This window comes from Grosmannia clavigera (genome assembly GCF_000143105.1).
Source record: "Grosmannia clavigera kw1407 unplaced genomic scaffold GCSC_160, whole genome shotgun sequence".
Taxonomy (NCBI): domain Eukaryota; kingdom Fungi; phylum Ascomycota; class Sordariomycetes; order Ophiostomatales; family Ophiostomataceae; genus Leptographium; species Leptographium clavigerum.
In genome coordinates, this window is record NW_014040779.1 from 432594 (window position 1) to 448540 (window position 15947).

The window sequence follows — 15947 nt, forward strand, 5'->3', positions numbered from 1 at the left end:
GCGCTGGACGAGCACGTCGGCGCGCTGGAAAGCTGAGGTCAATCCAGCAGCCACCATCTACTAGTAGCGTTTCGGGGTTACCTAAAGTTGTTATAGTGATCTCGTCGCTTCGTATCTCTTGATGTGCGGAGTAGTGCGCCTGCCCGGCTTGATGCTTAGTCATCAACGACATATACGGCGTAAAGACTGATGTCGGAGCTGACTAACCGATTTTTACGGGCAGCCAATCACACGGTGATCACTGCAACTTCCTGCGTGCTTTCCCGAGAAATATACCTATAAACTTCCTCTTCTGGAAGTTCTCAGAACAGATCCACAAAGAAGGAGGCCAAACTGGAGGTGGACTGAGGACGGACTACAGTATGCGCATACAGTGTCACAGACGCCTTTACACGCCCCTAAGATAAGATAGTCTACTTTGCCGCTGGCGGGGCGTCGACGCAAGGCCGACCAGTAAAGCCCTTTGCTAGGATTTATTGCTGAATGCGGTAATATTTCCCAAAGCTGGCGGGCTAAATGGGCTGTTATTCGACAGTTTGTCTGCAGGTGCAGTGTCGTTCTTTCCCCTGGAGTGGCGTGTCATTCCTTCCTATTTCACCGTTCTTCTTCTCTCAGATCACATGTCGAGACGGTGATGAGTTGAGATTTGCAAGTTTTGCCACTCTTCCCCAGCTTGTGTTTTTTGGTCAATTCGTATCGTGTGGCCGAGCTCTCACCTCTTTACTTCTGCACATCTTCACCCTGCCCCTCTTTCGTCTTTTACCTTTACTGCTTGCTATCCTACCCGACTACAATGTTGAAGCGGGGACTGGCGGCATCACGGCTTCCCGGCCGGCTTCCTGGAGCTGCTGCCGTGGCGAGGCTGTCGGGTCGGCGGACGACGAGCAGGCTGCCAGCAATTCCGTGGACATGTCGGCGGTGCTCACCGCGGGGTGTATCGACGAGTGCTGGAAGCGCAGCAGCAGTGTCTTGGACGACGGCCAGCGCGTTTGCCAAATCATATCCGGCTCTGGACACGTTTGAGCGGCGCCACATCGGGCCGGACGAGTCGGAGACGGAGGCGATGCTGAAGGCGCTGTCGCCCCCGGTAGCGAGCCTAGACGAGTTTGTGGCACAGGTGGTGCCGGCGGACATCCTGACAGAGCGGCCACTCTTCCCGAAGGCACAGTCAGGGCCGGGCGATGCGGTGACGCGGGCGATCACGGAGGCGCTGCCGGAACACAAGGTACTAGCAGAGGCGCAGGCGGTGGCAGCGGAGAACGTGCTGGCGAGGAGCTTCATTGGGGCGGGCTACTACGACACGCTAGTACCAGAGGTGATCAAGCTCAACGTGCTGGACAACCCGGCGTGGTACACGAGCTACACGCCGTACCAGCCGGAGATCAGCCAGGGACGGCTGGAGTCGCTGCTGAACTTCCAGACGCTGGTGACGGACATGACGGCGCTGCCGGTGGCAAACGCGAGCCTGCTGGACGAGGGCACAGCAGCTGCCGAGGCGGTGACGCTGTCTCTGAACGTGCTGTCGACAGCACGGTCACGGCGAGCGGGCAAGACGTTTGTGGTGTCGCACCTGGTGCACCCGCAGACGTTGGCGGTGCTGCGCGGGCGAGCAGACGGATTCGGCATCAAGGTGGACGTCCGGGACGTCGGGGCGGCAGACTTTGTGAGCTCAGGCTTGGCAGAGATCGGCGAGGACTTGGTGGGCGTGCTGGTGCAATACCCGGACACAGAGGGCGGCGTGGTGGACTTCCGGGCGCTGGCCGAGGGGGTGCACGCACACGGCGGACTGCTGAGCTGCGCGACGGACCTGCTGGCACTGACATTGCTGACGCCACCGGGCGAATGGGGGGCGGACATTGCGTTTGGCAGTGCACAGCGATTGGGCGTGCCGATGGGCTTTGGCGGGCCGCATGCAGCTTTTTTTGCGGTGGCAGACAAGTATAAGCGCAAGATGCCAGGGCGGCTGATTGGAGTGTCGAAGGACCGGCTGGGAGGCCGGGCGTTGCGGCTGGCGCTGCAGACACGCGAGCAGCACATCCGACGCGAGAAGGCGACGAGCAATGTGTGCACGGCCCAGGCGCTTCTGGCCAACATGAACGCGCTATATGCCGTGTACCACGGGCCGGGTGGGTTGAAGGCGATAGCTGAACGGGCGGTGCGCGGAGCGCGGATCCTGCAGCTGGCAGCGGAGAAGCTGGGACTGAAGGTCAAGGCAGCGCCGGTGTTTGACACGTTTGTGATCCGCTGTGCGAACGGTCAGGCCGACCAGCTGCTGGCGGTGGCCGAAGCTCACGGGTGCAATCTGCGCAAGCTGAGTGCGGACGAGGTGGGTGTCAGCGTGGACGAAGCCAAGAGCCACGACGACCTGCTGGCACTGATCGGGGCCTTTCACGCGTTTGCGGGCATCAAGACCGGACTGGAGACGTTTGTGCATCACTTGCTGGTCGAGGCGGACGACATGGACGACTTGGACGAAATGGACGAGGTGCCTCTCATCCCCGAGCCGTTCCGGCGCACGTCGGCCTACCTGACACACCCCGTGTTCAACTCGCATCACTCGGAGACGGAGATGCTGCGGTACATTCACCATTTGCAGTCCAAGGATCTGTCGCTGGTGCACTCGATGATTCCGCTGGGGTCGTGCACAATGAAGCTGAACGGGTCAGTCGAGATGGCGACGCTGCAGATGCCCGGCTTCGCTCAGCTACACCCGTTCGTGCCGCGGGACCAGGCAACCGGCTATGGACGGCTGCTGGGCTGCCTCAAGGACCAGCTGCGCGACATCACCGGCATGGACGCGGTGTCGCTGCAGCCGAACTCGGGAGCTCAAGGCGAATTTGCGGGTCTGCGGGCCATCCGGCGGTTCCACGAGCTGCGCGGCGACAAGTCACGTGATGTGTGTCTGATCCCGGTGTCAGCCCACGGCACCAACCCAGCATCGGCCGCGATGGCCGGCCTGGCCGTAGTGCCGGTGCGCTGCGATGCCAAGACGGGCAACCTGGACCTGGACGACCTGGAAGCCAAGTGCGCCAAGTACGCCGACCGGCTGGCGGCCATCATGATCACGTACCCGAGCACGTTTGGCGTGTTTGAGCCGGGCGTGCGGCAGGCTTGCGACCTCGTGCATGCTCACGGCGGCCAGGTTTACATGGACGGTGCCAACATGAACGCACAGATTGGGCTCTGCTCGCCGGGCGACATTGGCGCCGACGTGTGCCATCTGAACCTGCACAAGACCTTTTGCATTCCTCACGGTGGCGGCGGGCCGGGTTCAGGGCCCATTTGCGTCAAGGAGCACCTGGCCGTGACCCTGCCGCCTGAGACGGACTACTTTATTGCCGACAGCGAGGGAACGGGAACGGCGCTGCCGGCCGTTAGCAGCGCGCCCTTTGGCAGTGCCAGCATCCTGCCGATCAGCTGGGCCTACAATCTGCTGATGGGCGGCGCTGGTCTCAAGAAGGCGACCAAGCTGACGCTGCTCAACGCCAACTACCTGCTTAGCCGGCTGCAGCCGCACTACCCGATCGTGTACACGAACGCGCGCGGCCGCTGCGCGCACGAGTTCATCCTCGACCTGCGACCCTTTCACGACTCGGCCGGCATCGAGGCCATCGACGTAGCCAAGCGGCTGCAGGACTACGGCTTCCACGCGCCGACGATGAGCTGGCCTGTGGCCAACACTCTGATGATCGAGCCGACCGAGAGCGAGAGCAAGGCCGAGCTAGACCGCTTTGTCGACGCCCTCGTCAGCATCCGCGCCGAGATCCGTGACGTCGAGGAAGGCCGTGCGCCGCGCGTCGGCAACGTCCTCAAGATGGCACCCCATCCCATTCACGACGTCGTCGGCGCCGCCTGGGACCGCCCCTACTCGGCCGAGACGGCCGTGTACCCGCTGCCGTATCTGCGCGAGAAGAAGTTCTGGCCGTCGGTGGCCCGGGTGGATGATAGTGAGTCTTTTTTTTTTTTCCCTTCTTTTTCTTTCTTTTTTTCTTTTTCTTCCTCCCACTAACAAAGCAGCCTACGGTGACCTCAACCTCTTCTGCACCTGTCCTCCCGTCGTGGACACGACCGGCCAGGAATGAGAAGACTTTGAATACGACTGGCGTTTGGATAATGGGTTTCAACAACACCCAAGGAATAGATGAAAACGAAGATCAGCACAGCCTGGCCGTTCTCAACAACAGGAGAGCCATGTACCAAGCATGTGATCTGTTCTTATATAAGGCCGTATAACCTAGATGGATTTAAAGTCCTGTTTCCGTCCACGAGACCGTCTCTGGTCAAGACTGTGTCAATTCAAAAAATCCAACTTGTACAATGTAACCGCTCTTTTAAATCATGCATTGTCCTGTTGTTACACATTCGTGGGTATACGTTCCACATGCAGCCGGCGATCGTCGGCCTCGTTTGCGCTCCCGCTTCTATCCCACGCTGCCGTCCTTCACCACTATGCCTTTTGCGCAGTCGTGCCGGTTTTGTCGGCATTTGCCCGCTGCTTCGGTTCCAGGATGCCGACCTGTTCTGTCAGCTGGCTGTTTTTGTCGTTTTCTCCCCCGTCTCCCAACTCACCATAGACAGTATGCGCCAGACGGTGTCGGTTGGCTGCGCCCCGACGCCGATCCAGTACTTTGTCCGCGTCACGTCCAGCTGCACGTCCTTGTGTGCCTTGCCGGCTGTGCCGCGCCGTCCAGACGCCTCCTCGTACGGGTCCCGCTCCGGCCGCGAGTTGTACGTGCCGAGCACCTCCATCGGCCGTCCGCGCTGTGCAGACCTGGATGGTCAGTAAGGGGAGGAAGAGAGGAACGGAAAACGCACCTCGCCTGGGCTACGACAATGTTGAAAAACGGCGAGTTGGTGCGGCCGAAGCGCGCGAGCCGGATCTTGACAACCATTCCGGACTTTTCTGGTGGAAGAGGCTGGTGGGCAGAGATGCGGCGACTTGTATACGCTCGAGGGGCGATCGCAGCTGCTTCTCCTCTGCGGTCGCTTGCTCGTTGTGCCGGCGAAAATCTCGAATAGCCTCAAGCGCGGGACTGGCCAATGTGCTTAGTCATCTAGTATTAGTCATGTATAGTGGGTCTTCTCCAACCACAGATCATCGCTCCTGCATGCGTGAACCAGCTGCAACATTGTCTTCATTTTTTGTTATCTTCTGTCTTCCGTCCTATCTGCGATCTGCAATCTGAAACGATTTGTTCTCATCATGTCGGTTTCTTTACGAGTGGGCTGGCTGGTTCCCGTCACCATCTAAGAATTGCTGTCGAGCATTCGCGATGGTCTTCGAGACACGGTCGCCCAGCAAGCCTCAAAACACAAGCTACCATGGAAGCGAACATGATCGCGTCTGTCCCGTGCCCGTAGGACGAGTGGTTATGATGGTGATAACATCCGGAACCGGGTAAGGCACATGCAGCAGGGCTTACGCCTCAAACACCAGCACGACGCCGTCGTCGCCGGCGGTGATGACGCGCTCTCCAGTCTCGCCCTGCACAAAGCCAAGAACGCCACCACCCTCTCCATCACCACGATGGCCACGCCACTCCCGCACGAGACCGGCGGGTGTAGCGCCGCTGCCAGGCTGAGCAGCGGTGGCAGCAGCAGCAGCAGCCGGATTTCTGGGGGCGACCGAGGCGGCCGCATTGGCACGCAGGTCCCAGCGACGGACTACACCGTCCATACCACAGCTGGTGAGCAGCCACTGGGCGGGACCGGCAGCAGCAGCAGCAGCAGAGGCGGAAGCGGAGGCGGAGGCAATGGGGGGCGAGCGCACCCACTCGACTTTGACGACCGAGAATTCGTCATGAGCGGCAGCGATGTGACGGCGGACGGCAAAGGAGCGGCTGGCATCATAGACGGTGACGCTTCCATCGACAGAGCCAGCAGCCAGCAGAGTCAGCGGAGGCGGCGCAAAGGCGAGCGTCTCGACGCCGTCAGACTGGACCTGCAGCGACGCCAAAATGGTGCCGGCCTGAGCAGCAGCAGCGCTCTGGCGGCCAGCAGCAGCACTGCGTGCGGTCTTTCCGCCTGCACCACCGCCAGCAACAGAAGAACCGACACCGGACAGCCGTGGGAGGCCGACAATCTTGATGAGGCCGCCGGCACCACCGACAGCGACGACGCCGCCACCAGGCGAGATAGCCACGGAGAAGAGGCCACCATCAACCTCAAAGCGCTGGTCGGTGGCAGTCAACGAGACGACGGTCTGGCCACCGGTGCTGCTGCTGCTGCTGGTGATTCCCTTGGCAGAAGCGGCACCCCAGACGTCCCAAACGTGCAGGCTGCTGTCTTCGGACACGGTGGCGAGCAGCTGGCCATCAGGCGACCAGACACCAGCCGTGCAGGAGGCCGTGTGCAAAAAGTATGACTGGACGATCTGCAGGGCAGCGGCCGGATCGGCAGCACTGTTGTCGATAGTGTAGACCCAGACGGAGCCGTCGGAGGCGCCAAGGGCGATGGTGTTGGGGTGGGCCGGCGCCGGACAGGCGGCCAGCCAGTTGATCTCGGGCACCTCCTGGGCCTCGGCAACGAAGCGGAAGGCGACATTGGCGTCTGGGCTCGGGCGCACGGCTACAGAATAGACGCGCATGCGACCGTCGAGACCGCCCGAGACGAGAAAGTCACCGTTGGGTTGAGTGAAGGCTAGCGTGTTGATGGAATCAGTGTGACCGTCGATGGCGAAGACAGGCTCCAGCTGGACGCTGCGATGGGCCATGGCGGCCGGGTCGCTGCTGAAACTGGGCGGCAGCACCGGGCGCGAGACAGCAGCCGACGTGTCGACGACGTATCCTTTGCCAGGCGCGTCATCGCCGTCACCCTCGCTGCCGCCTGTGGCCACCAGCGAAGGGTAGCGTGGATGCTGCGCGATGGCAAAAACTGAGTCCCGGTGCGCATCAAAGTACGCAATCGAGTCGTTCACCAGCAGCAGCTCCTCCATCTCGTCGTCGTCGTCGTCGGCTCCGCTGTCCATCGCCACATCGTCGCCGTCATCGTCGCCAATCTCCTCCATCGCATCCTCGGCCGCCAGCAGCTCCGGCTCCGAGTCGTCCTCGTCCTCGTGGTGGTCGCGTGGTGGTGCCATGTTGATCCGGCTGGCGTTCGTTCACGATAAGTGCAAGCGCCGTCTCAGCGTGCTCTGCCGGGCAAAGATGCTTTCAAGCTGGCGGTGCTGAACGTGCTTTCTAAGCATCTTTTTTCTTCATCGCGGGGCAAAGTCCAAAACCAGGGTTGCCCCACAGGCCGATAACAAGCTTATCGCAAAATCGCAAAATCGCAGAAGCCTTGTTGGCGGAGTCAGGTCACGCGACTTGCATTACCTCAGCGAACGAGCTTCATTCAGCCTTGCTATCCGACAACGCAGCCAAGCACTGCGACCTGGAAGGTAGGATACCAGAAAACGCAAGTACGGAGTCTGCTCTAGGATTTCTGCGCTGTCGGGAGACAGTCTGAAGAGAATGTCAACCCGGACGACTCCTCTAGCCGGACTCGTGATGATGAACAGCTTTCTTCTGCCACAGCGACGGGGCGCAGCAGTGGTCGGGACTGCCGGAAATGTAGGGGCCCTGCCTCTATTTGGGCAGCTTATGCCGTCATGTCAGCCCACCAGGGTGGATGCCAGAGATCTGGCAGCTAGCCATTGGCCGCGCATGCAACCACCATTCGAACCTAGGTAGCTGAAACTCGGCGAGACACATGGCAGACCGGGGCGCTGCAGCTACTGCAGCCAGCCCATCCCAGGACTCCCGTTAAAGGTGGTCGGCTGTCAAGAGAGGAAACGCACGCAAGACGGGAGCATGACAACTGCACAGGAGAAGCACGGAGTACGGCACTCATCTGCTTCCCTCTCAGCACCACCCCAGCTCCAGGCTCATCCCGGCATGTCCAGGCCAGACCAGGCACCCCCCAAGAGAGAGCCCAAGGACCAGGGACAGCATTTGGTCGGTGGCGAATGCTGCCCAGCTGCTCGGTTCCGAGGCGAGAGAGTGTGGAGACAGCCTAGGAATATAGCCCGCGAAAATACTGGCGCGTCGAATTAGGCCATACATACATAGTACAAGGCGGCGTGACCAGGCATCGCGGCTGGAAAGAGCTGCTTGATTTGGAGCAGAAAAAGACTCGTGGCAGAGAATGATCCGATACGGCATTTTTTACACATGCAGCGCGACTATCTGGCCGTGACATAGAACGGGAGCGGGACTGCAATGTGTCCTGTCGGGCTGGCAGTCGAGATTGCCAGCACCCGCTGGTTCTTTTTAGCTTTTGTTACTCGTATCATACATATGCCGCCATACCGCCATCCGGTGAAGAAGCTGAGCGCGCGCTTGCGAAGCGGCCGAGGCCTGCGACTGCGACGTGGCTACTGTCTACATACGACCGTTTTGCTGGTGGTCGCTAATGCGCGCGAAAGTGGGACCCAGGCTCTGGGACGCTTAGCGCACACGACCACTGAAATACAGCGCAAGAGCGGTGTACTCACTGCGCGCGTGCCTTGTAGTACAGGGCCTGTCTGCGGGCGAGTGGCAGACTCTGCGTGCTGCCGGCCGTCGAGTCGAAGCCATGTAAGTGATTTGACGATGACGACAGCCCCGGCCTGTGTCCTGTCGTGTATGCATGCCACGCGACCGTGCTCCGGGCTACCTGCGCGTGCACGCAATATAAGAAACGGGCACGGAGTACTCCGTACGGAGTACATTCTGCAGGGGGTCGCTAGTTTAGCCTATGAAGAGGTTGGAAGGGGACAGCCCGCTAAAGCGCGACGAATAAACGGCGCATCGGCCGTCAGGTACCGACACTCCTGAACGGTGTATTTTGCCTGCTTGCATTTTTGCACGGCCGTGCTAATTTCTCTCCATTGTCAGAGGCTAATTGTGTGCGTTTGCGGCCGCGTCCGCTTCGGATCGCTTTCTTTTGAAGCGCCTGGCAGCGATAAATAGCCGAGAGATGCGCCGGCATAATGGGGAGGAAGGGGTAATGGGGGTAATGGGGGGTATTAGTCGCTATGCAAGTCGGTGGGTTTGCAGGCTAACAAGGCCCTTGTTCGCCGCCAGGAGCCCTGGACGAAGAAAGACGAAAAACCCGCCAGGGAGGTGAAAGCAGAAAAAAAAAGGTTTTTTTCTTTTAATAAAAAAAAAAAGAAAAAAAAGAAAAGAAACTATCCCATCCGCTACTTCGGCCCGCAGACACACCGCCAGAAAATCGGCCCAAAAACGTGGCTGCTGCCCAGGACAAAACGGCAAAAAGGAATTAGGGAGCATCGTGAAACGGGCAAAATTCCGGCTGCTAGACACCTAGCCACTGGCGCTTGGCGCAGATCCAGCTGTGCGGTTCGATGCGCGGAAAGAAGACAGGGCCGGTGGATCGAGAAGGAGCCCGATGGAGCAAGATGGAGCAATGGAGCAGATGAGCGGACGAGCAGGTGAGCAGATGGAACAATGGAGCAGACAAATCGAACAAAGACGGAGTATGTATACGGGGAGTACGGAGTACATGATGCAGAGCAGGCAGAAATACTCGGTGCAGAAAAACCAGGGAGAAAAAAACCGGGCCACAATTCACCCGTTTCTGCTGTCCGTCTGGTAGGATACATAGATCTACATACAACTGCTGTTCCTATCCGTACTATTATGCACACTTGCAGCACGCCTGTCCGCACGACTGGTGCTGTCAGCAGCCAGCACTGACCTATCTGACAAGGATGGCTGGAGCTTTTGTTCCGGCTGCTCGCAGCAAGCCTGTCTCTGCGACTGGCACCGACCCAGGCGCAACACCAGTACGATGTACGCCGGCCGACAAGAGAGCCTACGCAGCATGTGCCTCACGCTGGAACCCGACAGCTGGAGCCAGTCGGCACGTGGGTGCTGCTACATACTACGCGTTCTGTACGCTAAGATGCATGGTACTGCTGCTACGTATCTTACATAGCATCTGTAGTCTGTACGAATATACTGGGCCTGGCAGTACGAGTGGACCGGCATGGGCACTATTATCCTGCCCTTCAGCCCAGTCTGGCCCTGGCCGATGCATCTGCCACACCATATATGTCCTTGTATTCCGCAAAACACAGATCCCGCACTTTGTCTTTCCCCTCTACCGCCCCCCCACCCCCCTCCCTCCCTTCGTCGGTTACCGTCTACGATCTTGATTAGGCGGCCATGACAGCTGAGATCCACGCGCTTGTAGCCAGCAGAACACTTCCAGAAGCCAGGGCCGGTTGACAGGCTCCCTTGAGGGAAAATAGACTGATGGTCCCTTTGTTACACTTCCTGACAGCCGGCATGTGGTAGATGGACAGCAGTACGCAACAGGTAGAGAGAATAAAGACAGACGGCCATCCAGCCAACCAGTCAGCCAGCCAGCCATACGCACAAGACAAATAAGGCAGCCGGACAGACTGGTCGACCATGGAGAAAGCCAAAACAAAACACTAAAACACTAGTCACCGCAAACCAAAACCTAGACAACCCCAGGCCTAGGCCCCGACCAGAGGCTAACCCAAGGTCTAAAATAACAAAATAACATAATAATAGACATAGAAAACAAAGGAAAGAGGCAAAAAGAAAGCCGGAACATACCGACTCGCAGCCCAGCTCCTGTCGATCTGGCGCATCACGTGTTGCTGAGACTGGGAAAATATTCGCCTCTATTATTACGTGCCAGTAGGTTGGGCCATCGCCATAAAACTCGGACAAGGAAGGGCCGGGCGCCCAGGCGCAGAAAGAAGGAGACTACTACGATCGTGCCAGATGTCCCTTCTTCAACGGACACCAGGCCTTCTATAATCGCAGCTGAAGCCCTAGACGGAGCCAACTCTCCGGTTGTTGCCCCCTTCTTCCCCTCTTACCTCCGTCACCTCGTTCGCCATCGGCTGCTAGACGTCTTCTCGCCTCTGGTTCTCCCCCCCCCGACACGCTCTGAGACGCTGTGAGCTAGCCAGAATTAAGTACCAGATAGGATCGACGCCCTGCTCCCTGAAACGACCTCAGTCCGTGGCAAAGCGTGACCACCTCTTTGACCGGGTGATGACCGGTAGCGGCAGTCAACTCCAGGAAGATCAAGTGCCATACGGACAGATCCTAGCCTGTCTGGAACTATCATCACCATCAGCACTATTTCTTCGCGAACCAATTCAGACTGGCAGAAGCTCTTCCGGAACCAGAAGCTTTCTTAAATGTGCACTGAGAACCGTGCTGACTGCACAGTCTGTGGGAAACTGTACTTGATTTTTGTCGAGTTCTGTGGTGCTTACCATCCTCCGCTCTTGACATGTCCAATCGGTATGCTGGTCAGCGTCGACGATATGGTAGATGGGCAATGCCCGAGTCCCACATGTCCAAACAGCCGCACTGGAGGCTGTCAGGTCATATGAGGCCACCATTCACGACGCCCAGGGCTGCTTTCTCACTCTCGCAGTCATCATCTCTCTGGCAACCTGGGGTCAGAATTACAGCTTCACCTCAGTGCTTCCCACCTCTACCACCTGATCGAGCCCTGAATATTCCGGCACATCGAAATCATACTTTTGCGCGATTGACGGAGCGACAAATCTGGGACCATGCTGTGAGCAGAGGTATGCTATTATAAAGCGACGCGCAGTGGATGGAAGACAAGCTGGCGGTGTTGGAGAGAATGAGGCGAGTCTTGGCATACCTTCCTCCAATAAAATGGCGACCCCTGAAATGGTTCAAAAGTGGCTTGGGAGCTGTGAGGCTGACAAGAACAGCTGGATGAAAGTTGCACCCGACACCGGATGTTGGCGGACCGGTTTCAATATCCCACGATGACGGAGCATCTACCGATGTCACAGGGAGGTCGGTCTCCTCGAGGGCTTTAATAACGGCCCGGAATGGTTCCCGCACCTCACCCGAGAAGCTGAAACCTATGCGGGAGATTAGCTATCAGCGACTCGACGACAACGGGGAGAGGACGTCCGAACCAAATATAGCATCCACGACATGATCGGCCGATCCGAGGGCCGTCGGGAAGTCATCGACGAACAGAACATCCAAGTCCTCCAGCTGTTTGGACAGGCGCTACGAAAACATGAGCATTTGGGGATACTGTGCATCAGGGGATAACATAGAGGCATGCTGACGGCGAAAGCATCGTATAATGGAAAGCTTTGCATTAGGGGGTTGCATTGGGTCGCAATTTTCACTTTCTTATACAAGTTTTGGCAGCATTGGGCAGCGTGAATAAACGTAAATGCACACGAACGAGGACGAGGAGGTACGGGTCGAGGAAAGAGGACAAGGAACCAGGATGTATCTTACCTGATACAGATCGGTTTTACTACGCTTGGGGTAGAAGACGGAAGGCTCATAGCCATAATGTCTCAGGTGTCTGGCAGCAACGAGTCCGTCTCCGCCTGGTCTTGATTAGCTCCATGTCAGAGTATGGCCGAAGGGCTGGGCGGTCCAGCAAGCTCACCGTTGTTGCCAGGGCCACAGGCCACCAAAATCCGGCGGCCTTTGCTGAGAGGGTGGACGCGATACACTAAGAAGCTCATCACATGAGTCTATAAGCCAGCACCAGGCAGAAGCAGATACAGCGAGCACGCACCAGCTTGCGAGACAGACAGCCCGGCCAGTTCCATGAGCTGATCAATAGAAAAGGCACCACTGGACATCAGCTCTTTGTCTAGAGCAATTGCGGCCTTTGCAGAGATAGTCTAGACCGAGAAGCCAAGAGAGCACATCCCAGATACCCGTTAGCCTTTTAATTCAGGCAGGTCGCAGCGCGTAGCCTGGCCGTTTGTTTCTGTATAGCCTGAGCGGAAAGAGGGAGGAGTGCAAGGTAAGCCAGCTGGGGCGAACACAACTCTGTATACCTTGAAAGCCATGGTCATGTCTGAGCTTAGCTTGTGTGATCTGCGTGTGAACGGTGGCGAGCGGAGAGAAGATCAGAGCCAATGTAGCAGGTCGCAGGCGACCCTTTTTGAAAACGACAAAGCTTTTTTAAGAGATGGAGGAGGGAGGGAGGTAGTGAAGCTCGTGATTTGGGAAAAGAAAAGGCAAATGACCGATGGCGGCGAAAGACGGTGCAACGTTTAAAACGGGCTGGGTGGCTCTGCTGCCATCTGATTGGTTCCCGTCTATTCGCGGGGACTCGTTCGTTTTGAGCGACACATAATAACGGAAGGACCAGCCAAGGCAATCAAATCAGCGCTACGAGCATTCAATGGCGATACCTTGACGGCATCTTTGCTAGAGCAGCCTGAATCGACAATCGCCTGGTCATCGGGCGACGGGGACTAGTGCGGTATCTACCCTCGGTAGCTGTGAGGCCTGCACGGGGCGAGAGGAATCGTGGCAAATACGAGTAATGACCCAAGAATTGGTGGTCTGACGCGTATCTTATCTTATCATTATCGTGCAATGTCGAGAGGTGAACAGAGAGACAGCAGGTGTAGAGCAGTAGAACTTTGTGTCCCACACGTCTATAGTGGCACGTCTAATGATGTTTTTGTAGAGACATCACAGCGTCTAGCCGTAAAGAAGCCGATTTAAAGCGGCCTTTGCACATATCTCTGCAACCGCGATTGATTCGGTTGCATGCTCCGGCTTCAGGTGGCAGGCGAACTACACTGCATTCACATAGCTCATGCAGCGTCCTTTGTCCACTTCTTCCGAATCGCTAGGCGTTGTCACGTCGCGAGCGTCAAGGCGGGCGAGACGGAACGAAACGAATCCTACAGCTTTCCCGACTGTCAATCGATTAAGACTGCTCGCAACTCACGGCGCCAACCCAGAACAGGGGTAGTTGGATGAGTTAAGGCTCTACTATACAACACGAACACGGACTCCTGCACATACAATACATAGGCCGGACGCTTTCAACCAGAAGTTGGGTTGCCATACTCGTGACGATGGAAGAAATAGGTTCGATGCAGAGCGAGAAAATCGATGGAGGAAAGGGAAAGGGACCGTACTATGCAAAAAGCCATACCCCGAAACATGGCTTTTAAAGAGAATTCGTATATTGCAAAGGGGAAAACATCGGTCGGCCCCACAATCATTGCTCCTATGGACGAGCGGAAATGGGCCCTATATTCAGTAGCGGTTCGGATACATATTAGGACACTCGAGAATGCGGTTACTCCATGCTGTTGCGTGCAATGGTGATCCAGGCCGTACCACTGAATGTCCACCTTACTTTGTGAAATAGGATAGGCGAGGGGCCCGCTTTCCCGCATTACGTGACAAAAAGAATATGGCGTATCGAGTACAGACTGGTGTCTTGCTCGTCTTCAAAGCTATGCCACGTCATTGAGTGCAGCTGAGTTTCATTTACGCTACTATCTTACATCTGCTCTGCTACAATAGTATTATACGATAGCCCACTGCAAATCGTATATGCGTAGGCAGAATTAGAGCAGTCCGATTGTCGGGCCGCTGGCACTTTGTACTCTCTAACGGTTTTCAGCGTCCTGGACGATCGGAGAGCTTCTTCTTGAATGTATGAGGCTCCACGTCTCTTTCTGTTGCGGCCTTGCCTTTTCTATACGGAATTTGCCGTGTCCCATTGATTGTTTATGTAAGGGCAACTAGTGGTCCGTGCACAACACCGGGACCGGCATCCGTCAAAACGGCAAAGAAGCCCCGCACGCGTTGCTGCACTGGGAAAAGGACAACACAAAAGTCTGAATATAACCGGAAGACTCCGCACGCGAGACGATCACCAACGCTCTCTGCACCGCACAGACCGCACGTCATGTCCGCCATGCAACAGTCCACTCTCAGCCTCTACGGCGACTGCGTTGACTCGCTGCGCGCGTCGCTGTCCTTTCTCGAGTCCTCGGTGGCGACGTTGGACGCTGGCGTTGCCGACTTTCCTCGCCTCGAGAGCGTGCTGAAGACCGTGCGGGTATGTGAAGAGGCGTAAAGTCTTGAGTTTCTTGCTCTTCGCTCGTCGCTCTCCCGCTCTGACCTGTGCCAGCACTACGAGCTCGTCCCACAGCCCACGCTCGCGGCAGCCGAGGCCTCTCTCCAAAGCGAGATCGGTCCCTCCGTGGCCGCCCTCCTCGACCGCGCTGAGACCCAGCTGGCACGCCAGGCGCGCCGCATCGACACGCTGCAGGCGCGCGCCGCGCTGCAGGCCGGCCGGCTCGAGGGACAGGCGGCGACAAAATCAGCAACGACGACAGCCAAGCCTACGGCCAAGACGGCCCGGACGGCCAAGCAGTCCATGGGCGCCGATGCCTTGCGGGCCCGCATGACCCGCCAGCGCCGCGAACAGCTCAAGTACAGCATCCAGCGGCTGGAGCGTGAGGTGGCCCAGAAGGAACGCGAGCTGCGGCAGCGCCTGCAGTCAACGTCGGCCCTGGCCTGAAGAGGCCGCCTGTCTGCATCTTGAGAGAGATGAGAGAAAAATGGGGTAGAAACGAAGCGGGAGAGACAGCTGGATAAGAGCTGCAGCTGGAAACGGGCCTTTGACGTCCAGCTTCCCCGTGTGCTTCACCTCCCCACCAAAGTTTGTCGATCACAGCATCAGCCTGACTCTGCGAAAGAGACTTCCAACCCAAATCAGCACTTGCACGTGCCAAGCTTAAGAAAGCCCTGCGAAAAGAGAGGAGGGCGATGAGGCTGACGAATGCGAAGTACTGGGACACACCTTTTCAATTCAATGTGGACGTTCCGCTGCATCCGCGTCGAGAACGGTTTCGTCACTTGGTAGCACCCGCGGCTCTTCATCCAATAGAATGAAGCTTGGCGCGGCACGTTGGGTAAACTTGTGTGGACAATCTCATGCTTGGACGTAAGTTCTTGGTAGCAAGGGAGACTCCCAACACTTGTCACTGTAATTATATTAGGAGAGCAATTACATCACTTCCTTAGTAAAGCACTGCTGTTCGGAGTTTTAAGCACCTCAATTCAAACTACCAGACCCGTGATTGTCTGTAAACCCATAGCCATAAACTCGTCTCGTGCCCCACTGCAACAAGAGCTGTAAAC

The 15947-nt window shown here is 57.4% G+C and overlaps 5 protein-coding genes across 5 annotated transcripts; 2 read left to right on the top strand and 3 right to left on the bottom strand.

The window, feature by feature from the left end:
• Window positions 1-793: 793 nt before the first annotated feature.
• On the top strand, window positions 794-4082 carry CMQ_4993 (glycine dehydrogenase; the record flags this gene model as incomplete). The annotated part of the gene is made up of 2 exons (XM_014315929.1): window positions 794-3947; window positions 4018-4082. The coding sequence occupies 2 exons, from the start codon at window positions 794-796 to the stop codon at window positions 4080-4082; spliced, it is 3219 nt and encodes a 1072-aa protein (XP_014171404.1).
• Window positions 4083-4447: 365 nt separating this feature from the next.
• On the bottom strand, window positions 4448-4892 carry CMQ_5067 (37S ribosomal protein s16; the record flags this gene model as incomplete). Its single annotated transcript, XM_014316003.1, has 3 exons — window positions 4448-4516; window positions 4570-4771; window positions 4816-4892. 3 exons carry the CDS (start codon window positions 4890-4892, stop codon window positions 4448-4450), a joined length of 348 nt encoding a protein of 115 aa, XP_014171478.1.
• A 527-nt stretch (window positions 4893-5419) lies between these two features.
• Window positions 5420-7078, bottom strand: CMQ_4977 (60S ribosome biogenesis protein; the record flags this gene model as incomplete). Its single annotated transcript, XM_014315913.1, has 1 exon — window positions 5420-7078. One exon carries the CDS (start codon window positions 7076-7078, stop codon window positions 5420-5422), a length of 1659 nt encoding a protein of 552 aa, XP_014171388.1.
• A 4359-nt stretch (window positions 7079-11437) lies between these two features.
• On the bottom strand, window positions 11438-12622 carry CMQ_5073 (ai-bp family protein; the record flags this gene model as incomplete). Its single annotated transcript, XM_014316009.1, has 5 exons — window positions 11438-11540; window positions 11644-11872; window positions 11930-12026; window positions 12267-12361; window positions 12556-12622. The coding sequence occupies 5 exons, from the start codon at window positions 12620-12622 to the stop codon at window positions 11438-11440; spliced, it is 591 nt and encodes a 196-aa protein (XP_014171484.1).
• Window positions 12623-14706: 2084 nt separating this feature from the next.
• CMQ_5051 (mitotic spindle biogenesis protein) lies at window positions 14707-15324 on the top strand (the record flags this gene model as incomplete). The annotated part of the gene is made up of 2 exons (XM_014315987.1): window positions 14707-14859; window positions 14932-15324. The coding sequence occupies 2 exons, from the start codon at window positions 14707-14709 to the stop codon at window positions 15322-15324; spliced, it is 546 nt and encodes a 181-aa protein (XP_014171462.1).
• Window positions 15325-15947: the final 623 nt, after the last annotated feature.